The sequence below is a fragment of the Tinamus guttatus genome, unplaced genomic scaffold (genome assembly GCF_059628265.1).
Source record: "Tinamus guttatus ecotype Peru unplaced genomic scaffold, ASM5962826v1 Tinamus_guttatus_pri_ptg000629l, whole genome shotgun sequence".
Lineage (NCBI taxonomy): Eukaryota > Metazoa > Chordata > Aves > Tinamiformes > Tinamidae > Tinamus > Tinamus guttatus.
Window position 1 is genome coordinate 1,859,817 of NW_028289163.1, and position 20,785 is coordinate 1,880,601.

Here is a 20,785-nt window from a genome sequence, read left to right on the forward strand (position 1 = left end):
CGCGCCACCCGTGTCACGAGCTGCACCGGCCTCAGCTGTGCCCTCCCATCACCGCGCCACCCGTGTCACGAGCTGCACCGGCCTCAGGTGTGCCCTCCTGCCACCGCGCCACCCATGTCACGAGCTGCACCGGGCTCGGCTGTGCCCTCCCGTCACCGCGCCACCCGTGTCACGAGCTGCACCGGCCTCAGGTGTGCCCTCCCGCCACCGCGCCACCCGTGTCATGAGCTGCACCGGCCTCAGGTGTACCCTCCGGCACCGTGCCACCCGTGTCACGAGCTGCACCGGGCTCAGCTGTGCCCTCCCATTACTGCACCACCCGTGTCACGAGCTGCACCGGGCTCGGCTGCGCCCTCCCGTCACCGCGCCACCCGTGTCATGAGCTGCACCGGGCTCAGGTGTGCCCTCCCGCCACCGCCCCCGCCGGGCGCTCAGGCCCCATCTGGGTCCCGTGGAGGGGCTCCATGCACTGCGCCCCCCATATGGGCTCCATGCACCCCCCTCACCCCCCTCATAGGGGCTCCATACATTGCCCCCCCCCATAGGGGCTCTTTGCACCCACCCTATGGGGACTCCATACATTGCTCTCCCATAGGGGCTCCACACACCGACCCTATGGGGGCTCCATGCACCCACCCCACAGGGGCTCCATACATCACCCTCCCATAGGGGCTCCATGCACCCCCCATAGGGGCTCCATACATCGCCCCCCCCATAGGGACTCCGTGCACCCACCCTATGGGGGCTCCATACATCACCCTCCCTTAGGGGCTCCATGCACCCCCCATAGGGGCTTCATACATCACCCTCCCATAGGGGCTCCACACACCAACCCTATGGGGGCTCCATACATTGCCCTCCCATAGAGGCTCTTCGCACCCACCCTATGGGGGCTCCATACATCGCCCTCCCATAGGGGCTCCATACATAGCACTCCCATAGGGGCTCTGTGTGCCCACCCCATGGGTGCTCCATACATCACCCTCCCATATGGGCTCCATGCACCCCCCATAGGGGCTCCACACATCGCCCTCCCCTAGGGCCTCCCTGCACCGACCCCCCCGCGGGCGCGCGCGGCACCACGTGACCGCCTCGCGCCGGGCGCGCGCTCAGGCTGGGGCGGGGGAGGGAGCGGCTCCCGCGCATGCGCGCCGGCCGGAGGGGCGGGGCCCGGCGCCGCGCCGCCATTGGCCGCGCCCTGCGCAGCCCGGTGCGGGGTTGGGGGGGGCCGTGTGCGCTCGGCAAAGCGTTCCGGGCGGAAACGCGGGCGGCGCGGCGTTCCGGGCGGGCGGCGGGCGCGGCGCACCGGGCGCGCTCCCCTCCCCCGCACCGGGCGCGCGGCCTCGGCGCGGAGCGGCCCGGGCGGCGACAACGACAACGAGGGATGGAGCCGCCCCGAGGTAACGCGACCCCATCCCGCAGCGCGCGCGGCGGCGGCCCCGCGCGGCCCGGCCCGGCCCGCGGCACCGAGCGGGGACGGCGCCCTGGGGCCCGCCCGAGGCTCCCGGGCCCGCCCGGCTCCCCCTTTTCCCCGTCCCGGCTGTCCCCGGTGTCGCCCCGCGGGTCTCCCGCGCCCTCCCGTCCCGCCCGGACCCCCGGAGGAGCCCCCCGGGCTGCGCCGCCCCGGAGCCCCCGGAACGGCCGGTTTAAAGGCGGTCGCGGAGCTGTTACCGGGTCTCGGGGCGGCCCGGGGCCGAGCGGAACAACTCGGACCCGGGGAGGGGAGAGGAGCCCGGCGGGGAGCCGGGACAGCGCCCCCGGCTTCCCAAGAAACCGCCTGGAAAACGCTTGGAAAACGCCTGGAAAACGCTTGGAAAACGCTTGGGAACCGTTCGGGGCGGCGAGGAGGGGGCGAGGGGGCCGCGTCCCCCCCGGGAACCTCCCGTCCCGGGGCTGGCGGCTCCGGTCCGGCCGCCTTCCCGCGGGAATTGCGGGATTAGCTGTTGGAGCGGGAATCCGTGCGGCTCCCAGCGCCAGGGCGAGGGTGCCGGGATCCCTGTGGATGAGCGGGAGCGTCGGCGCTTTCTCCAGGGATGCCCCGGCGCTCCCGACGGGAACGCTCCTTGTCCCGACGTGGGAATCGCGCGAGGAGCGCGGCGGTGACGGCACCGACACGTCCCCGTTCCGCAGACCCGGGAGAAGGGCTCGTCCCTGCTGGGAACGGCTGGAGCCTCTCGGGATGCGGCCCGACGCTTCCCTGCGTTAGGGAAGCCAAAGAGGGGGATCGTTCCTGCTCAGACAGGTGGATAAAACCCCCCGTGGACGTTTTTCCAATCGCAGCCCGGCCGGGCGCCGCTCGGGACACCCGGACCCGGCTCCGCGTCGCGGCCCGTCGCGCCGGCTCGGCCGCGTCCCCTCCTTGGAAGGGCTTCCCGGTGGATCCGCGGCGTTCCAGCTCGCGGGCGCTGCCGTTCCGGGAGGCCAAAACACGTGGGTTTGCAGAGGGAAAAGACCCCGAGGTGTCCGGCGCAGCCAGGGAGCCTTCCCGAGGAAAGAGCGTTTTCTCCTCTTTATTATTTTTTCCTTTCATTCTCGGGACTTGCCGAGTGGCACCACGGGGACGTGTGGCCGCACATGGCCCACATGGGCCCGCGGCGCTTGACGTGGGTGCGCGTCCCGCTCCGTAACGTGCCGCCCTTCCCTAGGAGGGTTGAACGGAGCCGCTTTTGGGGCCGGGAGCGGCTCCGTGCAGCGGTAACGGGACGGCAGGACGAGGCGGTTGTTCCACGTCCCGTGTGCTGGGGCTGGGGAGGAAGCTTGGAAGACTCTTCCTCGCTGCCAGCAGCACCGGGAAAGCTCCACAGTGTGCGATAAGTCACTCAATCCAAGACCTTCCTCTTGCACAGCTTGTCCTGGAACGCTGGAGGAGCCCGACGTGGGGTTTGGGAACGGGATGGGGACCCAGGATGGGGGCATAGAGGGAAAAAGGGCCAGGATTCCCGGCCGGGCGACGCCGGCGCTCCGTGGTTTGGGATGCATGGATGCCTCCCGGCAAGAAGGGCCGTTCGGGGAGGACAGGAAGGTAGGAAAGGGGGGAAGAGCCCGTTGATCTATCGCTCCATGAGAGCGGAGAGATCCGTGGATAAAATCCGTGCATGCGATCCGTAGGTTGGAGCTAGCGGAGCCGGGAGGCTCCGGGGATGGCCTGGTCCCCTCCCGCCTTCCCGCTTCGCTCCTCGTTGGATGCGGGCGCCGGCTCCGGCGCTTCCCGGTGCCTCCGCGCGGGCGGCCGGGCCGTGTCGCCGGGATGGAGGTCGGTGCCTCCGAACCCTCCGGACGGCGGATTCCTGCAACGAGGCCGGGAGAGGCGCCCGCCCGGCCCAAATTCCATCTAAAAGCACGTGGAAGTACCCGCAGCGGGGATGGAAGTCACCTTTGCTTCCCGATGTCCCTTGTGACGCTGCCCAAAACGCTCCGGTTTCCAAACCAGGGGCAGAGCGACGCGCTCGCGCGTTCCGATGCCAACGGAAACGTTTTCCCCGGGCCGCGGTTGGAGCGTTTCCTAATATAGGTCTGGTCGCCGTGTCCTGCGCGCGCAGGAAGCCGACGTGCGGCAGGAGGGCACCTGCTTTTTGCTTTCATTTTATTTTAAGCCCCAGACCTACTTACGGCCCCGCGCTGGGAGCTCGCTTTGGCCCGGACGCAGCTCCGCATCCGAGCTGGGCCCTCTGCGTTTCCCACCACGCGGCCCCTTTAGCATCCCGTAAGAAGACAAATCTGCACCAAGCGCTTGTGAAAAACAGAAAAAGGGGGTTTAGCTCCTGTTTTTGTGCCCAAGCTTCAGCTTTCGTGCTGCCCGTGATAGGATTGACCTGCCAGGACGGGACAGCCCCGTTGACTCCCAAGCTGTCGCCGTTCCCGATGGCCGCGGAGCAGCGTCTCCCGCGGCCGCTCCCGGGCCGGTTCGGTGCCGAGGCCGAAGGTGGGAGCAGCGGGAGCGAAGCCGGGCCCGGTGCCGCGTGTTGGACCGCTGGGAACGGGGCCGGGATATTCGCAGTCCCGGTGAGCTCGGTCACATTGGAATAACAACCGGAGCGAAGCCGTTGGCTCCGCGGTCGCCGCCGGCCTGGAGCGCCCGCGCGCGGGGCCCTTCCTCGCGCTCTTCCTCGCCTCTATTGACTTAAGCGATGCCCTTAACGTGTTGGAAACGTCTCCTTTGATGGCAAAACCAGCCTTGTTTTATTTTAAGCTGGGATGAGGAAGGCCGGGGCCGTCCCTTGAGGGCCCTCACAAGCTCCACGTGCAGGAATTGGGCACAAACGGCCCTCAAGAGCTTTGGGGACCGCTGGGACAGCGGCCGCTGCTTTCCCAGGATATCCACGGCTCGTCCGGAGCCCAGACGCCGGTGATGGGCTCGTGGGCTGGGAAGCTCCTGCTGGGTAGCGCTGCTTGGCCTTTGGAATAAGTCCCTTCCCTGCATCTCGCAAGGGCGAGGCTTAATTAATTATTTTTATAGCGTTTTGCAAGCATTAGCTAACGAAATGTCGCACCGTCCCTGTGGGGTGGGTGTTTTAGAAAGAGCTTCATAAGGAGGAACTGTCTGTGCCAGCGCGTGGTGGCGGGAGCCCCCGTGCCAGGGTGTCCCCAAAACACGCGCGGGGTCCCCGAGTTGGGGACAGCGACGTTGTCCAGGCCCTTGTGATTCCTGGTGGGAATTTGGGGTGAACTGGAGCCTGGGGCATCCTTAGAAACGAGCTGATTTTAGGGCAGCCCTTCCCGGTTTGGCTTCTGTGGAGCTTCCCCTTGCAGTGGGCTGCGATGAGGTTAATGATTAATGAGATTAATAATCGTCACCCATGAGAGCACCCGCTGTGCTGCTCCCTGCGAGGCCTGGGGCAGGTACAAACTACGAGGAGACGGGAAGGAGACAGGAAGCACCGGGAAGCTGCGTGTGGAAGAGCCTGCCGGGCTCCTGTGACGGACGACAAGGTGACCATGGGGCAGCAGGTGCCCTCGTGGCCAGGAAGGCCAATGGGATCCTGGGCTGCGTTAAGGAGAGCGTCTGCAGCAGGTCCAGGGAGGGGATCCTGCCCCTCTGCTCAGCCCTGCTGGGGCCACATCTGCAGGATTGTGTCCAGTTCTGGGCTCCACAGGACAAGAGGGATGTGGAGCTGCTGGAGAGAGGCCAGCGCAGGGCTCCGAGGATGAGGAGGGGCCTGGAACATCTGCCCTGTGAGGAGAGGCTGAGGGAGCTGGGCCTGTTCAGCTGGAGAAGAGAAGGCTGAGAGGGGACCTGAGCAGTGTCTAGAAGTACCTCAAGGGAGGCCGTGAGGAGGATGGGGCGGCCTCTTTGCACTGGTGGCCACCGACACAACTAGAGGAAACGGCCCCAAACGGAAGCACCAAAAGTTCCACAGGAACTTCAGGAAAAATCCCTTCCCAGTGAGGGTGCCAGAGCCCTGGAACAGGCTGCCCAGAGAGGTTGTGGAGTCTCCTTCTCTGGAGATCTTCAAACCCGCTTGGCCGCAGCCCTGTGCCACGTGCTCTAGGTGACCCTGCGTGTGCAGGGGGCTGCACTGGATGATCCCTAGAGCTCCCTTCCAACCTCAACCATTCCCTGATTCTGTGATTCTATGAACACACGCAGCAGCCGTTTCTCCCTTAACTTTCCCCAAAAGGGCCTTCTAAGTTTGCAGCGAGCGGCCAAGGCTCCCATGGACAGGATTTCTCCAAATCCCACGTGTGGATAATACGGAGCGTCACGAGTGGCTGCCCTGCCTGTGTCCGTATCCAACGCTCCGAGCTCCGCTCGACCCGTTCTGCTCCTGTGCCAACCCCCAGGGAGAACCGAAGCTCCGGGCGAGAGGCCGCGTCGGAGGCTGCCCGGGATGGGGCTGCATCCCAGCGGGTCGCAAGGAAGCAGCATTTCCAGCCGTTTATATTTCCCAAATCCTTCTCATTTCATCGTTTTGAAGTCCTGCTGCTCGGCGAACGCCTCCTCGTGAGCGTCGTGTTGCCTCTTTTCTCCCTTAGGTTCACGCTGCCGGCTCCCCCGGGGCTCCGGTCCTGCTGGCCTCTTTCCTCAGCCCCACGGCGCCCGCGGGATTTGCAGCCGGGATCGGCCTTTTCTGAGCCCCGGTCCAATGGGATCTGTGCAAAAACGCAACGGAGCGAAGCGCGGAAATGCCAGGACCCGGCGGGGGCAGGCCGGGCTGCCCGTGTCTCCCCTCCAAAAGGCCACGCTTTGCTTTGCGCCTTTCTTTTCTCCTTTTGTTTTCCTTCTTTCCCTAAATGCTGCGCCCACCCGAAGGGAATTCTCGCCCGTGGCAGCAATGCGGGGAATTCTCTTGGCCGCGGCACTCCGGGGGTTTTGGGGGCACCTTCGAATGCAACGGGAAGATTTCTTTTGCAGCTGGAGAATATTTAACATTTTCTGCACGCTTGCAGTTAATACCCCTTTAACCGGGCCGTGTGTTTGCCCGATCCGGACTCTTTCGGCTGTTTTCCGCCCCAAGGAATGCAGTAAATCAGGCTTTGGGGGCGCAGCCGGAGCCCGCGCCTCCGGGTGCCTTCCCGAGGCTCTGGAGCTGCTCGGACCGAAGCTTCTCCCGTTGAACGTTGCTTATGGTCCGTGTTTTCACTTCCTTCTGGGAACGGCGCCGCGAGGAGGATGCCGAGGGCGTCGCAAAAGCCGTTTCGTTGCACAGGTGCCCACTAAAACCAGCCCAGGTCGCGCGTTTCCTTGCCTGGGCGAGTCGCAGTGCTGCCTTTATGCATGTCTGAAAGAAAAGATTCATTTTTTTGCAGCCCGAAAGGGTTGTTTTGTTTGCAGAGGCGACACCTCCCAATTAAAGCTTTTAATTTCCCCCTACGTCTCCTATGTGCTGGAAGAGGTCAAGGATGCTGCGGGTTATTCCCTACCGCATAACGCAAGCTGGCCCCGCTCTTGTTCCTAGATTGAGGCCGAGCTGCTGATCCGGGAGCGCTCCGGGAGCACCCGACCTTGGATATGGACGTCGTCCTGTCGGATTTTGTTCGCTCAACGGGGGCAGAGCCGGGACTGGCCCGCGACCTGCTCGAAGGTGAGTGGGGCGGCCGCGTCCCGCGGAGCCCGCGCGGCCTCTCCGCTCGGAGCCGTCATTTGCAGGCTCCAAACCTGCCTCCAAACGCCCTTTCCCTCTCCCAACCTCCCGCTGCCTCCGGAACGTCACCCTTTCCTTTTCCAACTAGCACAGCGCGGGTTTTGCGGCATCGTCCTGTGCTGCTTTTGGGCCTGGTACAAGGATTTCTAATAGTGCCTTTCCAAGGAAATATTGGCGCTCGGGAGAGGTTAAAGCAGGATCTCCCCCGGCGCTGTCCCACCCTCTGCTACGTGGGGGTTGATTATTTGGACAAGGGCTGTTTTGCCTGATTTCCGTAACACGCTGCTGTTTTTCCTGGAGCCTCCCTGCGACAGCATGGAAGCAGACGAGCCCGTTTTTCTCTCTTTATTCCCGTCGGGAATGAGCGAGGCTCTGGAAGCCGTCGGATGCCCCGGGAATGCCGCGGAGAGGCAGCGACTCGGCCGGCGGCAGCGAGCGCTTCGCGAAGCCGCCGTCTTGCGACTCCGCTACGGATTCCGAGCCGGAATTCCGGCACCTTCCCACGCGCCGCCGGGACTCGGCATCCGCTCCGCCGCGGCTCCCTCCTGGCTCCAGCCTGGAGCGTTGCCTGCTGAAATTATTGAGACCCTCCTGGGTTTTGGGGCTGGTTGGGAGAAGCCTCCCGCGTCTCTGAAGTGCCGAGGAAACGGGCTTTTTTGCCAGGATTTCCTGCACCTCAGATCCAATGTCCCTCTTGTATTTGCACAAAGCATTTTAGTGCCATCCAATGTGCCCTACCTGCTGGCAGGTAGTATGGAATTATTAGGATGAATGTGACTGGCGTTGTTTTGCATAGACTTTCCCAAAATTGTCTCTTTTTCCCAATTTCTGCAACAGCTGCTGCTGAGAAGGGTAGGTAAATCCAGCTGCCGTGGGTCGGCATTCCCAGTGTGTCCTCATGCCGCTTTCATATGGAAGCGGATACTGATGGGGCTGCATGATTAATTTTAATTTTAGTCCGATAGCTCATTCCTTGATCCTGATGATGCATCATTTAAAATAATAATAAAAAAAAAGCCCACGATAACCCAAGGTAAACCTTAAAACAGCTTTCCTTTTGCTGTCCACCCTTAAATGCTGCAAACTGTATCTCGCAGGGGAATTCAAATACTCCCAAAAGCATCTTTCCTTTTGGAAGCCGGACACGGTGCCTGCTTTTATTGTCCACGAGCTGTTGTTTAAGCCAGTTGGCAGTTTATAGATGCTTCCTGGAGCGGAGCTGCTATATATAAAGTTGTTTTTTTTTCTCTGCTGTCTGCTAACTTCCTAATTTAAGAGCCCAGATTAACAGCATTCATAAACATCACAATTTTCCCAAATGTAAGCCATATGGTGGACTTTCCTTGCTATATATTTTTGCCTTTAGAAGACAGTGTCCTGTAAATGGTCAGTTTATTGCATACTGAAAGGCCGCAGCGTTTTAACATATATTGTGTTATTTCGGCTTATGTTATTTTGCTGGGTAGGATTAAAGCAGAAACTCAACTCCACCAAGTTCAAGCTGTTTTGCCAAATAATTTATTGGGTACTAATGGCACAGCCTGGCTCGCTCCTGGCTGTTCTGTTTTACCTTAAACCAGGCACAGGGGGTTGAAGTGGGTATTGTAGGTCTTGAGCCTGGGAGGTTGCACTTTGGCACGTGTGGTTTTCCCAAGCCTTGTCCCACGGGGGATCCAGGGGGATCCAGGGGCTCTAGGTGTCCAGCTGGTCCTTGGAGAAGCGCTGTCAGCATCCCATGGAACGCGGTGCCGCTCGCATCTTCATTAATTGCATTAAATGCCATGGCATTTGCATTCCTGGTGGATGGCATTAGATACAGCTGAAGCAGCTTTGGAAGCCAAATGTGGCAGCGACCTGAAGCAATTGGCCATTGGCTTGTGCAGATGCTGCTGGACATGGCACAGCCCGTGCTTGGTTTCCCTTTCCTAAGGATAAAGTCCATTTTCCTTCGGTCCCCTATCCTGCGCTTCATGGATGTGCTGTGGAGGAGATCCCGCTCTTTGTTTTATAGACGGGAATTCTGGCAAAATTGGAGGATTTTGGACTGTTGTTGGGAATGTGTAGGTGTCCAGTGGCCAAATAAGAACAAGTTTAGCTCACTGCGCGCTCTGCATGTGCCTTCTCAACCCATAAACCTATTTTAAGGATGAGTTTCTAGCCGGGTTTAGGACCTGGGTTATTTTCCGTTTCCTGACGGCGATCGCCTGTTTCTCCCTTCCCATCCAGGGAAAAACTGGGATCTGAGCGCGGCGCTGAGCGACTTCGAGCAGCTGCGGCAGGTGCACGCGGGGAACCTGCCGCCCGCCTTCAACGAGGGCCGCGGCGCCCGCGCGCCCGACAAGGAGGCGCCGCGGCCGGCGCGGCCGCCGCTGCAGCGGCAGGACGACGTGGTGCAAGGTGAGCGGCGCCGCGCGGGAATCCCGACTTCGGGAATCGCCTCCTCCTCACGCAGCTCCCGGGGTTTTTTCCTCGGCAGAGAAGCGCCTGTCGCGCGGCATCTCCCACGCCAGCTCCACCATCGTCTCCCTGGCCCGTTCGCACGTGTCCAGCAATGGCAGCAGCGAGCACCTCCTGGAGATGCCCGTGTGCACCTTCCAGCTGCCCGACCTCACGGTGTACACGGAGGATTTCCGCAGCTTCATTGAGCGCGACCTCATCGAGCAGTCCATGCTCGTGGCCCTGGAGCAGGCCGGTAAGCGCTGCCCCTGGGTTCCTCTGCGCTCGGGGGCACTTTGCAGTGCGCGAGACGCCCGCGTTCGCGCCCGGGGCTGCAGGGAACGGAGCACATTTCAGGGACCATAGTGGGTCCAGCCCGTCCTCTCCTATAGCTCACTGCAAGGGTGCAGCAAGAGCCCCTGAGCTGCTGCCATCTCCTACCACTGAACAGTAACGCGCAGAAAGCTGCTGGAGAGAGGCCAGCGCAGGGCTCCGAGGATGAGGAGGGGCCTGGAACATCTGCCCTGTGAGGAGAGGCTGAGGGAGCTGGGCCTGTTCAGCTGGAGAAGAGAAGGCTGAGAGGGGACCTGAGCAGTGTCTAGAAGTACCTCAAGGGAGGCCGTGAGGAGGATGGGGCGGCCTCTTTGCACTGGTGGCCACCGACACAACTAGAGGAAACGGCCCCAAACGGAAGCACCAAAAGTTCCCCAGGAACTTCAGGAAAAATCCCTTCCCAGTGAGGGTGCCAGAGCCCTGGAACAGGCTGCCCAGAGAGGTTGTGGAGTCTCCTTCTCTGGAGATCTTCAAACCTGCTTGGCCGCAGCCCTGTGCCACGTGCTCTAGGTGACCCTGCGTGTGCAGGGGGCTGCACTGGATGATCCCTAGAGCTCCCTTCCAACCTCAACCATTCCATGATTCCATGATTCTATGAAAAAGGAGTCGCGTTGAAAAACTAGATGTGCCATGGGGGAAACGCTGGCGTAACGCCCACGGGAGCTGATGGGCACTGAGAAACACGTGGAAGTGATTCCAGCCCTATCGGAGCCCGGCGCTTTCTCCCGTGCTCCGCGCAGGCAAACCTGTCCGCTGACTTTCTGTGTGCGTGGGGAGAAACCACCCTAGGAGGGCAGATGTGGGTTTCCCAGCACGCTGTTTTCCTCTGGAATAGTTGCTGTGTGGTCTGTAAATACACGTTGGGCTGTGCACGAACAGGAGCTTGGTGCAGAGAACACCCCATGCACGTTCCCAAGGGAGAAGCACTTCCCAAGTGCTCTAGCCTCCTACCTCTTCTTTCCTGTGTTTCCCCGATAAATATATCTAGAAAACTCTTCCTTGTGAGACAAGGCACGTCCGTAATGTCAGATTTTAGCCGTTGCCTGCTCAGGTGTTCCTGTAATAAATATTCTCATGTTTTGGAAATGAGCACTTGATCCCCGCGATCTCGTTACGGGGCCGGTGCCGCGTGGCGGCCGCGAAGCCGGCCTGTCCCATGCAAATAAAACACCAACACGGGTGTTGGGTTGCCCCGTGGCAGCACTTGGGAGAAATACAGGTGCTTTTGGGCAATTAGGTTCTCTCCAGCAGTCTAGAGCTGGCTCCTTTGCAAAACTCTTCATTCCTGTGACCGGTTTTCCAATTTACCAGCGTGAAACACGGTCTGTGTCCCGTGGCTCTGGCTCCAGGCTGATTCCCGCTGCCTTTTGGACCTTTCGGCTGCGGCCGTTAGTGTTAAATATTTGATTTTTATGACGTGTCTCTTGAACACAAAGCCCGTCCACATTATGCGTGTGGGGTTGTTATAAATGAGTGTTTATCTTTAAATAAAGGGTCATACAGCACGTGTGAAATATTGCAAGCTTAATTTGGAGCGGCTTCCGAGCAGAACGCTGTGATCTGCAGCGGCTCCTGTTGTTAATTTGGTACGTGCTGTCCTTAGGGGATTAAGCAAGTGTTTTATGGAGCAATAAATGTTAAGATGCTCGTCCCGCTCTATCCAAAGGTCCCTTTGCAGCACTGTGGCAGAGCAAGCGTACTCCAAAGCACTGTAAATTGTAATGACATCCTCTTGGAAAGCTTTTAACGTGCTTGGAATCGTATGGAGCCGAGAGCTTGACCCTGCCTCCTGCTACGGCTGCAAACCCAAGGGGGTTGAGCCTGGCTCTGTGTTTTGGTGACACAAAGTGCCACGTGCGCCCGCCTGTCCCCTCTGCCCGGTGTCACGTAGCCGGTGACGCCGCTGCAAAGGGTCGAGCCCAGAAGTCACGGCCCGAGTGGCTTCCTGGAGAGCAGAGCAATAGGTGACGTGGGGACCGCGGGGCCACCAAAGGCTCCTGAAGGCGCTCGGGAGGTTTTGGGCTTTTGTGGGACCTTTTCCAAGTGAAACCTTCAGTCCTGGCGCTCCCTAAAATATGGAATAAAACGAAGCTGGGGGATGTTTTTGTGGAGAGGATGGGTGTGAAGTGAGATAGGGAGAACACAGACGATGCATCTGATTTTGCGCTTGCTTCGCTGTGGGTGAACGTCGCCTTTGCCTGTTCCTCCCTATTTGTGAGACCTGTTGGGACAGTCCCTATTAGATCCAGCTCCGCTTGCCCGGGCCCGTGGTCCCTTAGGGACACCCGAGAGGTGTTTCCAGCAGCCGCCTGGAAAAACAGGGCCAGGACATCGGGGAGAGCAATGTTGTTTTAACCCAGCTCCCTCCAACACGAGGGAAAAGGGCAGGGATCTGGGAAGCCCAGCGCCGCCCGCGGTAGCGCCGCGTTTCGTTTAGCTTTTCTTGGATGCTGTTTTGCTTCTCGTTTTGCTCCCCTGGCTCCGGGCCACTTGGCCAAAGCGTGCGGCTTTGTCGGGCCAGAAATTGCATGGCCTGAAATAGCTGCTGTCCCGAGCGCCGCTCGCCTCGACCGCCTCCTTTCTCCATGCAGAAACCACTGCCATCAAACAGCAGCAAAACGGGACAACCTGAAACTTCCTTTCCACGTTTAACTCCCCTCCACGGGGCTGTTATTTTTGCTGAGGTATTTTTAGATGAGCTGGAAACCTTCTGTCTTGAGCTGCAGCAATGCAGGTGCTTCGTCTCCCCCCAAAGCTGCTGCTTTTAAGCAGTGGGAAATGCTGCAGGGTTGTGTTTTCCTCGCTGAAGCTGCCTAGCGAGTGGATTCCCAAGTATCCACCCAAAATCAGCAAGCGGAGGGAAAACAACCCTTCTTAGAGGCTTGGAATAGGAAGGGTTTGCTTGAAAAAAGAACCTAGAAGCAGTAGTGGGATTAGCCAGAAAACTGGAAAAGCTGTTGGGCCCTGTTGGCGCCGGAGGATGTGTTTTGAGCCTGATGCTTGTGGGTTTTGGAAATAATATTGTGGGGGGAAGAAAACGGGAGGAATCTGCTCCGGGTTAAGGCCCTGCTTGGGGCTGGCCCTGTTTCGGGCCCGTTTGTGTTGGTGGTGGCTCCTTTCCCGGTGCCCTGCGGTCACCCCGGCCGTGTCCCCGCAGGTCGCCTGAACTGGTGGGCTGCTGTGGACCCCAGCTGCCAGCGCCTGCTGCCCCTGGCCACCACGGGCGACGGGAACTGCCTGCTCCACGCCGCTTCCCTGGGTAAGAGCCCCGATCCCACCGGAGGATCCCTCCCTCCGGAGGCCCCTCGCCTTCGGGAGCCGGAATTCTGTTCCCCGGGGCCCAAATCCGGCTGGGCGCCACCGTTTCCTTCATTCAGAGGGATCCCGTTTAACCAGATCTCGTCGTTTTTGTGGGTTTATTTTTTTAACATTCAAAGATTTTGCTGCATCTCTGAGATTCTCCTTCTGAGGACCAGAAGTGGCAGCTTCCCCTCCTCGCGGTGTCAATACCCGCTGTAGATGCAGCACGCGCAGTATTTGCCCCAGGAGTTGCATAGTCATTAATTAACTAATGTATTTATTTATTAAACTTGCATTTCCCAGTTTCCTCGCTCCCTGCTTTGCAGGAAGCTCCAGGACTTCCAGGTGGCAGAAGACGCAGCGGTGCCGCGTGCTGCTAATCCTCAGGGAATGGCTTCTTATTTCTCCTTTCCCTCCACGCAGGGATGTGGGGTTTCCACGACAGGGATCTCATGCTGCGCAAATCCCTCTACACCCTCATGGATAAAGGTGTGGAAAGGGAAGCCCTGAAGCGGAGGTGGCGCTGGCAACAGACACAGCAGAACAAGGAGGTAGGAATGTGCTGGGAAGCAGAGCCTGGGCACAATCTTGCACGTCTGGGATGCACATCCCGTTGCAGTAAAGTCTCCGTGTGCGTCCCACATTTTGGGAGCAGAGTAAACCTCAGTTCCCACCTGATATCCAAAGATTCCTTTACATTCCAGCTTCCTCCTTTTCTTTTTAGTAAGGAAGGGCAAATTTGCTGCATGTCTGGACTAGCAGAACCTGCAAACGCGACTACTTCTACATAACACTAGCTCTTTTGCATAGGCCCATAGAGAAGCGATGCGTTCGCGCCTATAAAAATAGACACAAATTGGTTGAAAATTAATTTCTTTGCCTTTTTTTTCCAGTCCGGCCTGGTTTACACAGAAGAGGAGTGGCAGAAAGAGTGGAACGAGCTGATCAAGCTGGCGTCGAGCGAGCCCCGCGTCCACTACGGCACCAACGGAGGCAACTGCGGAGGGTAGGCAGCATGTGTATAAAATATCTTTATTTTTTCCTTCATTTTCTTCATGGTGTTGGCCCAAAATGAGACTAAAATCTCAAAGTAGGGCTGTTTATGTGATCTGCTTTAATACGGCTGCCTGTAAAGACCTCTTCCCCTCCTGTTTTAAAAGTGCTGATTAAATACCCATGGGATGCAAGTCAGATCACATGTCTCATTTTCCAAAGGGTGGAAAGCTCCGAAGAGCCGGTGTACGAGAGCCTGGAGGAATTCCATGTTTTTGTCCTCGCCCACGTGCTGAAGAGACCCATCGTGGTGGTGGCAGACACGATGCTGCGCGACTCGGGGGGCGAAGGTAAATGGCACCAAATTGCATGGCCCAAATTGCACCTTGAGCATAGACAAGAAATAAAAGACACATTTCCTCCTTTCTGCAGTTTTGTGGGGCTTTTTTTTGCTCCGGGATGTTGGGTTTGAATGCAACCCTAGAGCAAGGGGTGCTGATCTGCTGGGTTATGCCTGGGTGAGACGTACATCTAAGTATCATAGTCTGATACTCTCTTAAAACTATCACACATGTTTTCTTTATTTCAACCCTGGTGTGTATGTGTGTAGGAGGGAAATTCCGTTCCCTTCATACAGCATTTTCCGCTAGCAGACTTAATTTCCTGTCAGAAAAAAAATAATCAATTACCATCATTTGGTGTGCAAATTTAAGCCTTCTTGTGGAGGAGGAAAGCCCAGCTTTACAGAAAACGTAGGTTACTTTTGCCACTGCTTGCCTCCTGAATTAAAATAAATATCTGTTTTGGGGCTTTTTTTTTTCCTTCCCTCAAATTAATCACAGGTAAAGCCTTGAAACAAGCTGGCTTGTTCTGGAGTTTCAGCATGAGCGATCCTTTCACCTCTTCTTCCCAAATTAATTGTGTGGAATTCTTTCCAGCCTTTGCACCCATTCCCTTCGGAGGCATCTATCTTCCCCTGGAAGTCCCCGCCAACAAATGCCATCGCTCTCCGTTGGTTCTGGCCTACGACCAAGCTCATTTTTCTGCCCTGGTATCCATGGAGCAGAAGGAACCCACAAAGGATCAAGGTAGGAGATGGATTGAGGTGACAAATGTTGGCGTCGAGCAGCGGTGGTGGCCTTGGTGAAGGTCACCTTGGGGTTCAGCAACCTGGGGGAGCCCTGCAGAGCGCCCGGCTCCGCTTGCCCGTTGCATGGAAGCGGCCGGCCCTGTCCCTGTGCCACCACGCGGTGACACAGGGACACGCGGTGACACAGGGACATGCGGTGGCCTTTAAGGACCCTCCATGGCTTCCCCTGCAGCCGTGATCCCGCTGACGGACTCGGAGCACAAGCTGCTGCCCGTGCACTTCGCCGTGGACCCCGGCAAGGAGTGGCAGTGGGGCAGAGACGACGGCGACAACGTCAAGCTGGCCAGGTTGGTCCCCGCGCAGCCGCTTTTCCTTCCTCCTTTTCCAATCCTGTGAGCGTTTTGGTAAATATTAAAACCCTTTGAGCAACGTAGTGATGCGATCGCGCCGAGCGCTAGGGCTTCAGACCAGCGTGGATCGCAAATGAGAAATAACAGAGCCTGCATTCCCCCCTAAAAGTGTTTTTATTCCTCGTGCCTTTGTCCCTGTGTGAGCAGCAGGGACTTGGACAGCAAATATCTTTGAACGTGGGCCCTGGGTGGCTCATTTTGCCCAGTTTGGAGCCAGCCTGGGGCCTGGTTTGGTGCTCGTGGGTTTCCTGTTATTGAGGCAGCAGCAGTGGGTGGAGTGGTCAGGGAGCTGGAGGCTCCATCATATGACTCGGGGTTAGGAAATGCAGAAGCCTCTAAGATCAAAGCAGCAAAATTCAGAGCAGGTCTTAGAGATCCTGTGTCACGCGGTACAAACGTCTCATTCTGAGGGTTTGGAGCCCATAGAGAATGTTCTGTCTGTGTGTTTTCAGTGGAAATAGCTGCTGCTTTTTTTAATTCTTGACAAAGCGGAAATTTTTTTGAGAAAACATCTTTATTTTTTCTGAAATGACTTTTGTGGAGAGGAAGGATCATTTTGAAACTGCCTCTATTTAGAGCCATGACATCATTTTATTTATCTTAGGTGCAGATGATAAGATGATTTGCAGAGTTAATTGTAATTCTGACCTATAGGAATCTTCTCACTTACTATTTTTGGTTTTTATTATTGAAAAGTTTAGAAGGCTGCAAAAAAGTTATTTTCCTATAATTCAATCCTGCCTGTGCTTTTAAAAAAATAAAAAATAAATAAAAACGAAAAAGTGCTATGCTTTCCTTCTCTCTTATGCAACTCTGGAAATGTAAATGGGCTCGTTTTTGAGGTCCTGGTGGATAAGATTCACCTATTAGCATCTGAAAGCACCTAACACAAATGTGGTCCCGTGTTTGACTATCTGGTCTTTAAATTTCAGTCCATTTAAGAACTGGAGCTTCACTGAATAATTGACAACATGATACACTTGTGCCGTGGCCGTGTGTTTGTGCACTCGGTGTAACTTAATCCTCTTTTCCTCCGGATCTGTTAAGCCATTTATTAATTTCAGAGGCAGTTGTCCCTTTGCCTGCCATAAAACAACACCCCCATGTGCAGTTTATGTGCTGCTAAAGTCCTGGGAAACCCTAAATGAATTTCATATTGCTGCTGTCTTGGTACAGTTTTTTAAAATATGTTTTTGGACACAAAGGTGGTGAGCAGTTAGCTCTATGGATACAGAAAAGAGGTAATAAACCTTGGCTATAATTTCTTGCACTCGTTGTGTTTCAGCGTGACGTTGTCGCTGGAAGCAAAGCTGCACTTGCTGCACAGCTACATGAATGTTAAATGGATCACCTTGCCTTGTGACACGCAGGTAAGCAAGCCAGGAGGGTTCTCTTTGGTTTTTTTAAGATTATTTAAGCCTCTTTTTCTGGGTAGAGCAGCAGCAGGGAGGTCGTCTCGGGCGCTCTCCTGCGTGGGCTGCCATCAGAAATCGTGGCTGCTGCTGCAGCGAGCAGATAAGCAGCATCTGCTGAGTGTGCACTCGTGTAGTTGAGCTTTCCACGCCTGTTTTCACTCTCCAAGTGAATTTGAGAGCCCTGGTCCATCCCGCTGCGTCGGGGTCTGGCAGCAAATCCGACCGCTGCTTATTCCAAGGCGAACAGCAAACTGTGGGTGTGCAGCCCCCAGCAGCTGACTTGGGCGATGCGATTGGCAAAGCTCGAAATTTGGGTTAAATCAGCACCTTCACCACTATCTGATCTACTGCAACGTGTCCCTGTCCCCACCGTGCCACTGCCCGCGGGTATCCGGAGTGGGGAGTGCTTGGACCCCTCCTGCTAACTCATTAAGATCTGGATTTCACCCTTAAAACTGCAGCGACTGAGGACCTTTTAACATGGAAATGCTGCAGTTCAGGGGTGCTGCTGGGACCCTGAGTTCCACAGAGAGTGATCCGGGGTGGATTTAGTCCCATGGGCTTCTCTCTGGTGCTGCAGGGTGTGAAATAACCCCAGATATCGGACGCGGTCCCCTTGCCCCTGCAAACATTTGCTTGTCCGTCCCTCCTCCAGGCTGCTCCCTGGGCAACTCTGCTTTTTGATACACGTTTCCCTTCTCCGTAGGCGCCTTTGGCCCAGCCGGAATCGCCGACGGCTTCGGCTGGCGACGACGCTCGCTCGGCCGCGGAGTCGGGCGATTCCGACAAGGAATCCGTGTGCAGCAGCTCGGCCAGCAACGGCGGCGGCCGGGCCTGCAGGGACAAAGAGAAACCAAAGAAGGAGCGGGACAAGGAGAAGGACAAGAAACGGGCCGACTCGGTCGCCAACAAGCTGGGCAGCTTCGGTAAGACGCTGGGCAGCAAGCTCAAGAAGAACATGGGCGGCCTGATGCACAGCAAGACCATGAAGGGCAGCGTGAGCAACGGGGACACCCTGGAGAAGAAGAAGAAGGGATCTTTGAAGACACGGAAAGGCAGCAGGGAGGAGCCTTCCCCCGGAGACGCGGCGGCTCCGGCGGAGAAATCCGGCAAAGCGGCGGCGGAGAAGCCGGCGGATCCCTACAAATACAGCAACGACGTGAGGCTGAGCCTGAGCATCCTGCGGGCGGCCATGCAGGGCGAGCGCAAGTTCATCTTCGCCGGCCACCTCAAGACCAGCAACCGGCACCAGTACCAGGAGGAGATGATCCAGCGGTACCTGCTGGACGCCGAGGAGCGCTTCCTGGCCGAGCAGAAGCAGAAGGAGGCGGAGAAGAAGGCGCTGGGCAGGAAGGCAGAGCCGGAGGGCGGCGTTCCCAAGGGCGAGGAGGGGGCGCCGAGCCCCGCGTACCCCCCGCCGCCGCCTTCCTACGTCCTGACGGAGCCGCCGCCGGGCGCCAAGACGGCGGCGTTTCCCTCCAGCTACTCGGGCGTCTTCACCTTCCCGCGGCCCTCGGCGGGCGCCGACGGCTCCCAGGACGCGCGGCGGCCGCTGGCCGGCGGCTCCGGCCTCCCTCCGTACGCGACGCTGCCCCGGCACTGCCCCCCGGCCCGCGCCGGGCCCCGCGCGGCCGCCCCGCCGCCCGCCGGCCGCTTCTCCCCGCCGCATCCGGAGCCTCAGCCCGTTTTCCCGGTGGAGGCCGACGGCCCCGCCGGCCTCCCCGGCGCCGCCGCCAGCAACGGGTACCGGGACTGCGCGGAGCCGGAGGCGGCGCCGAAAGGCGCGGACAAAACGAGGGGCCGGGCGCTGTACGGCGGGCAGCAGCCCAAGTGCAAGCAGCCCAACTGCGGCTTCTACGGGCACCCGGAGACCGGGAATTTCTGCTCCTGCTGCTACAGGGAGGAACTGAAGCGCAGGGAGCGGGAAGCGCTCGTGCACCGGTTCTGAGGCCGCCGCGGCGCCCGGCGGAGGCAGCAGCAGAGCGAGTGTCGCCTTATTCATCCGCCCGCGCGCTCCGCGTCCGCGGGGAGCGGGCGCCCGGCCCCGCGGCGCTCCGGGAGGCCGGGAAGAGCAGCCGGAGACTCCGGGAGGAGGCAGGAGGCTGCTCTCCAAGGGGCTCTTCCGCGCACGGGCCCCGCGGGCCGGGAGGGAAGTTCTCCGGAGCGATCCAAGGAACCAGACCAAAGCCTTCCGGCGCCGCCGGCTCCCTCGGCGCCGCTTTGCCGGGACAAGCCAAAGCGCGCCGGCAAATCCCGGCTCCGGAGTTGCAGAGCTTTTAACGGAGGGGTTTTTAACACTGTTCTTAGTGTATATACAATTATTTTTTGCTGGTACTGAGAGAAACACATAGTTGCAGTTGGACTTTATTTCCCTTTTCTTCCCCCCCCGGGTTGAGGAGCTCATCGGAGCAGCCCCCCCCCCCGCAGTATATTTTTAAATATTTCCTTTTTAACCTTTTTTGGGGGGTCGGGAGGGGAGCCGAGGGGCTCCAGCTCGGGCACCTGCACCCAGCAATAACCCCGGGCGGGCAGGAGCGGCCGCCCCGCGCGCGGTAACTCTTTCTACTTGATCAAGCTACTTCCATACTACCTCTGTTCTGCCGAATAGGATTAACTTGGCTCCATTTTGCTGAGCCCCCCTAACTGACCTTTCGACTGAGTCACATTAAAGCTATTTTTGATAATAGGGCTAAAGAGCGACGCGGGAGGACGGCGCCGCGCGCGCTCGCCGCGCTCCCCTCCGCGCTCCCTTCTGCAACTTTAGCACTGCAATGTTTGCACAGATTTTTGTTGTTGTTGTTTTATTCTCTTTTCCTCGGTTTTGTAACTCGACATCCCGCGCCGGCCTCGGTCCGGCCCCGCGGAGAGCCCCGGTCCTGCGTTATTTTTTTTTTTCCCCTCCGCAACCCCCGCGAAAATAAAGCCGTGAATGGTACTGCCGAGTCACAGAGTGGAACCGGCCCCCGTTTTGGGTCATTTTGGTGTTTTCCAGCCACCTCCCAATCTATGCAGCCCCTTCCCGGGCTGGTGCCACCGGGGAGCGGGACAAGCGCACGGGGCGGCTCTGAGCCCGGGGATGTCACCCAAAGCCTTATCCCGCCGATTTGGGGGCGAATGCGCCTCTTTTGCCACTTTATCAGACGTGCAAACCCCAAATCCAGCTCTTTTTTTCCCCAGGGTTTCATTTGGGGCCCCGGGCAGTGGAGGAGATCCCACACTCGCCACGTGTCCTTGCGGCAGCTGCTAAAATCCACTAAAAGCATCTAAAAAAACCCGTTGTTTCACACCAAAAGTGTCTCCCTGCTCTTCTCAGCGGGGAGGAGGAAGCACATTTTGGGTTATTATTTGCCAGCTTATGGTGCAGAGGAGCGACGGGAGGGCCCAGGGAGCTCCGCCAAGGTCTGTTTTCCCTTTTTCTGGGTGATTTTTGGGGAAATCCAGCCCTGGATGCAGCTTTGCAGGCTCTTCCCTCGCTCCGCCGCTTCTCCCGGGCACTTGGCAGCATTTTACGAAATCCAAAGCGGGAGGGTGAAAAGAAAAACAGATTTCAGGTAAAGCTGCATTTCCAATGAAAATAGGGGAGAAACATTTAGTTCAAGGGCATCCCAGCCCTGCCGCATCCCTGGGTCATGGGGAGGGAAGTCCCTGCCTCGTTTTCCCCCCTACCAAGGGCTTTTTAAGGTCATTTTTGTTTCCTTTGTGGTGAAACGATTTCTTTTTCTTTTC

General features: G+C 58.2%; 1 protein-coding gene across 1 annotated transcript; it reads left to right on the forward strand.

Annotated features, from left to right (window-relative positions):
• Nucleotides 1–1,359: 1,359 nt before the first annotated feature.
• OTUD7B (OTU deubiquitinase 7B) lies at nucleotides 1,360–19,007 on the forward strand. Its single transcript, XM_088535526.1, has 12 exons — nucleotides 1,360–1,400; nucleotides 6,903–7,022; nucleotides 9,309–9,479; nucleotides 9,559–9,774; nucleotides 13,009–13,110; nucleotides 13,575–13,702; nucleotides 14,045–14,157; nucleotides 14,367–14,494; nucleotides 15,083–15,232; nucleotides 15,467–15,581; nucleotides 16,930–17,014; nucleotides 17,766–19,007. The coding sequence occupies exons 1-12, from the start codon at nucleotides 1,385–1,387 to the stop codon at nucleotides 19,005–19,007; spliced, it is 2,586 nt and encodes an 861-aa protein (XP_088391652.1). The 5' UTR covers nucleotides 1,360–1,384.
• The last annotated feature ends 1,778 nt before the right edge of the window (nucleotides 19,008–20,785 follow it).

Bases quoted from the DNA above. Each gene is read 5' to 3' on its own strand.
- OTUD7B (XM_088535526.1), top strand. The intron at 13,703-14,044 runs GTAGGAATGTGC...TTTTTTTTCCAG, and splicing joins AGACACAGCAGAACAAGGAG to TCCGGCCTGGTTTACACAGA. The intron at 15,233-15,466 runs GTAGGAGATGGA...CTTCCCCTGCAG, and splicing joins GGAACCCACAAAGGATCAAG to CCGTGATCCCGCTGACGGAC.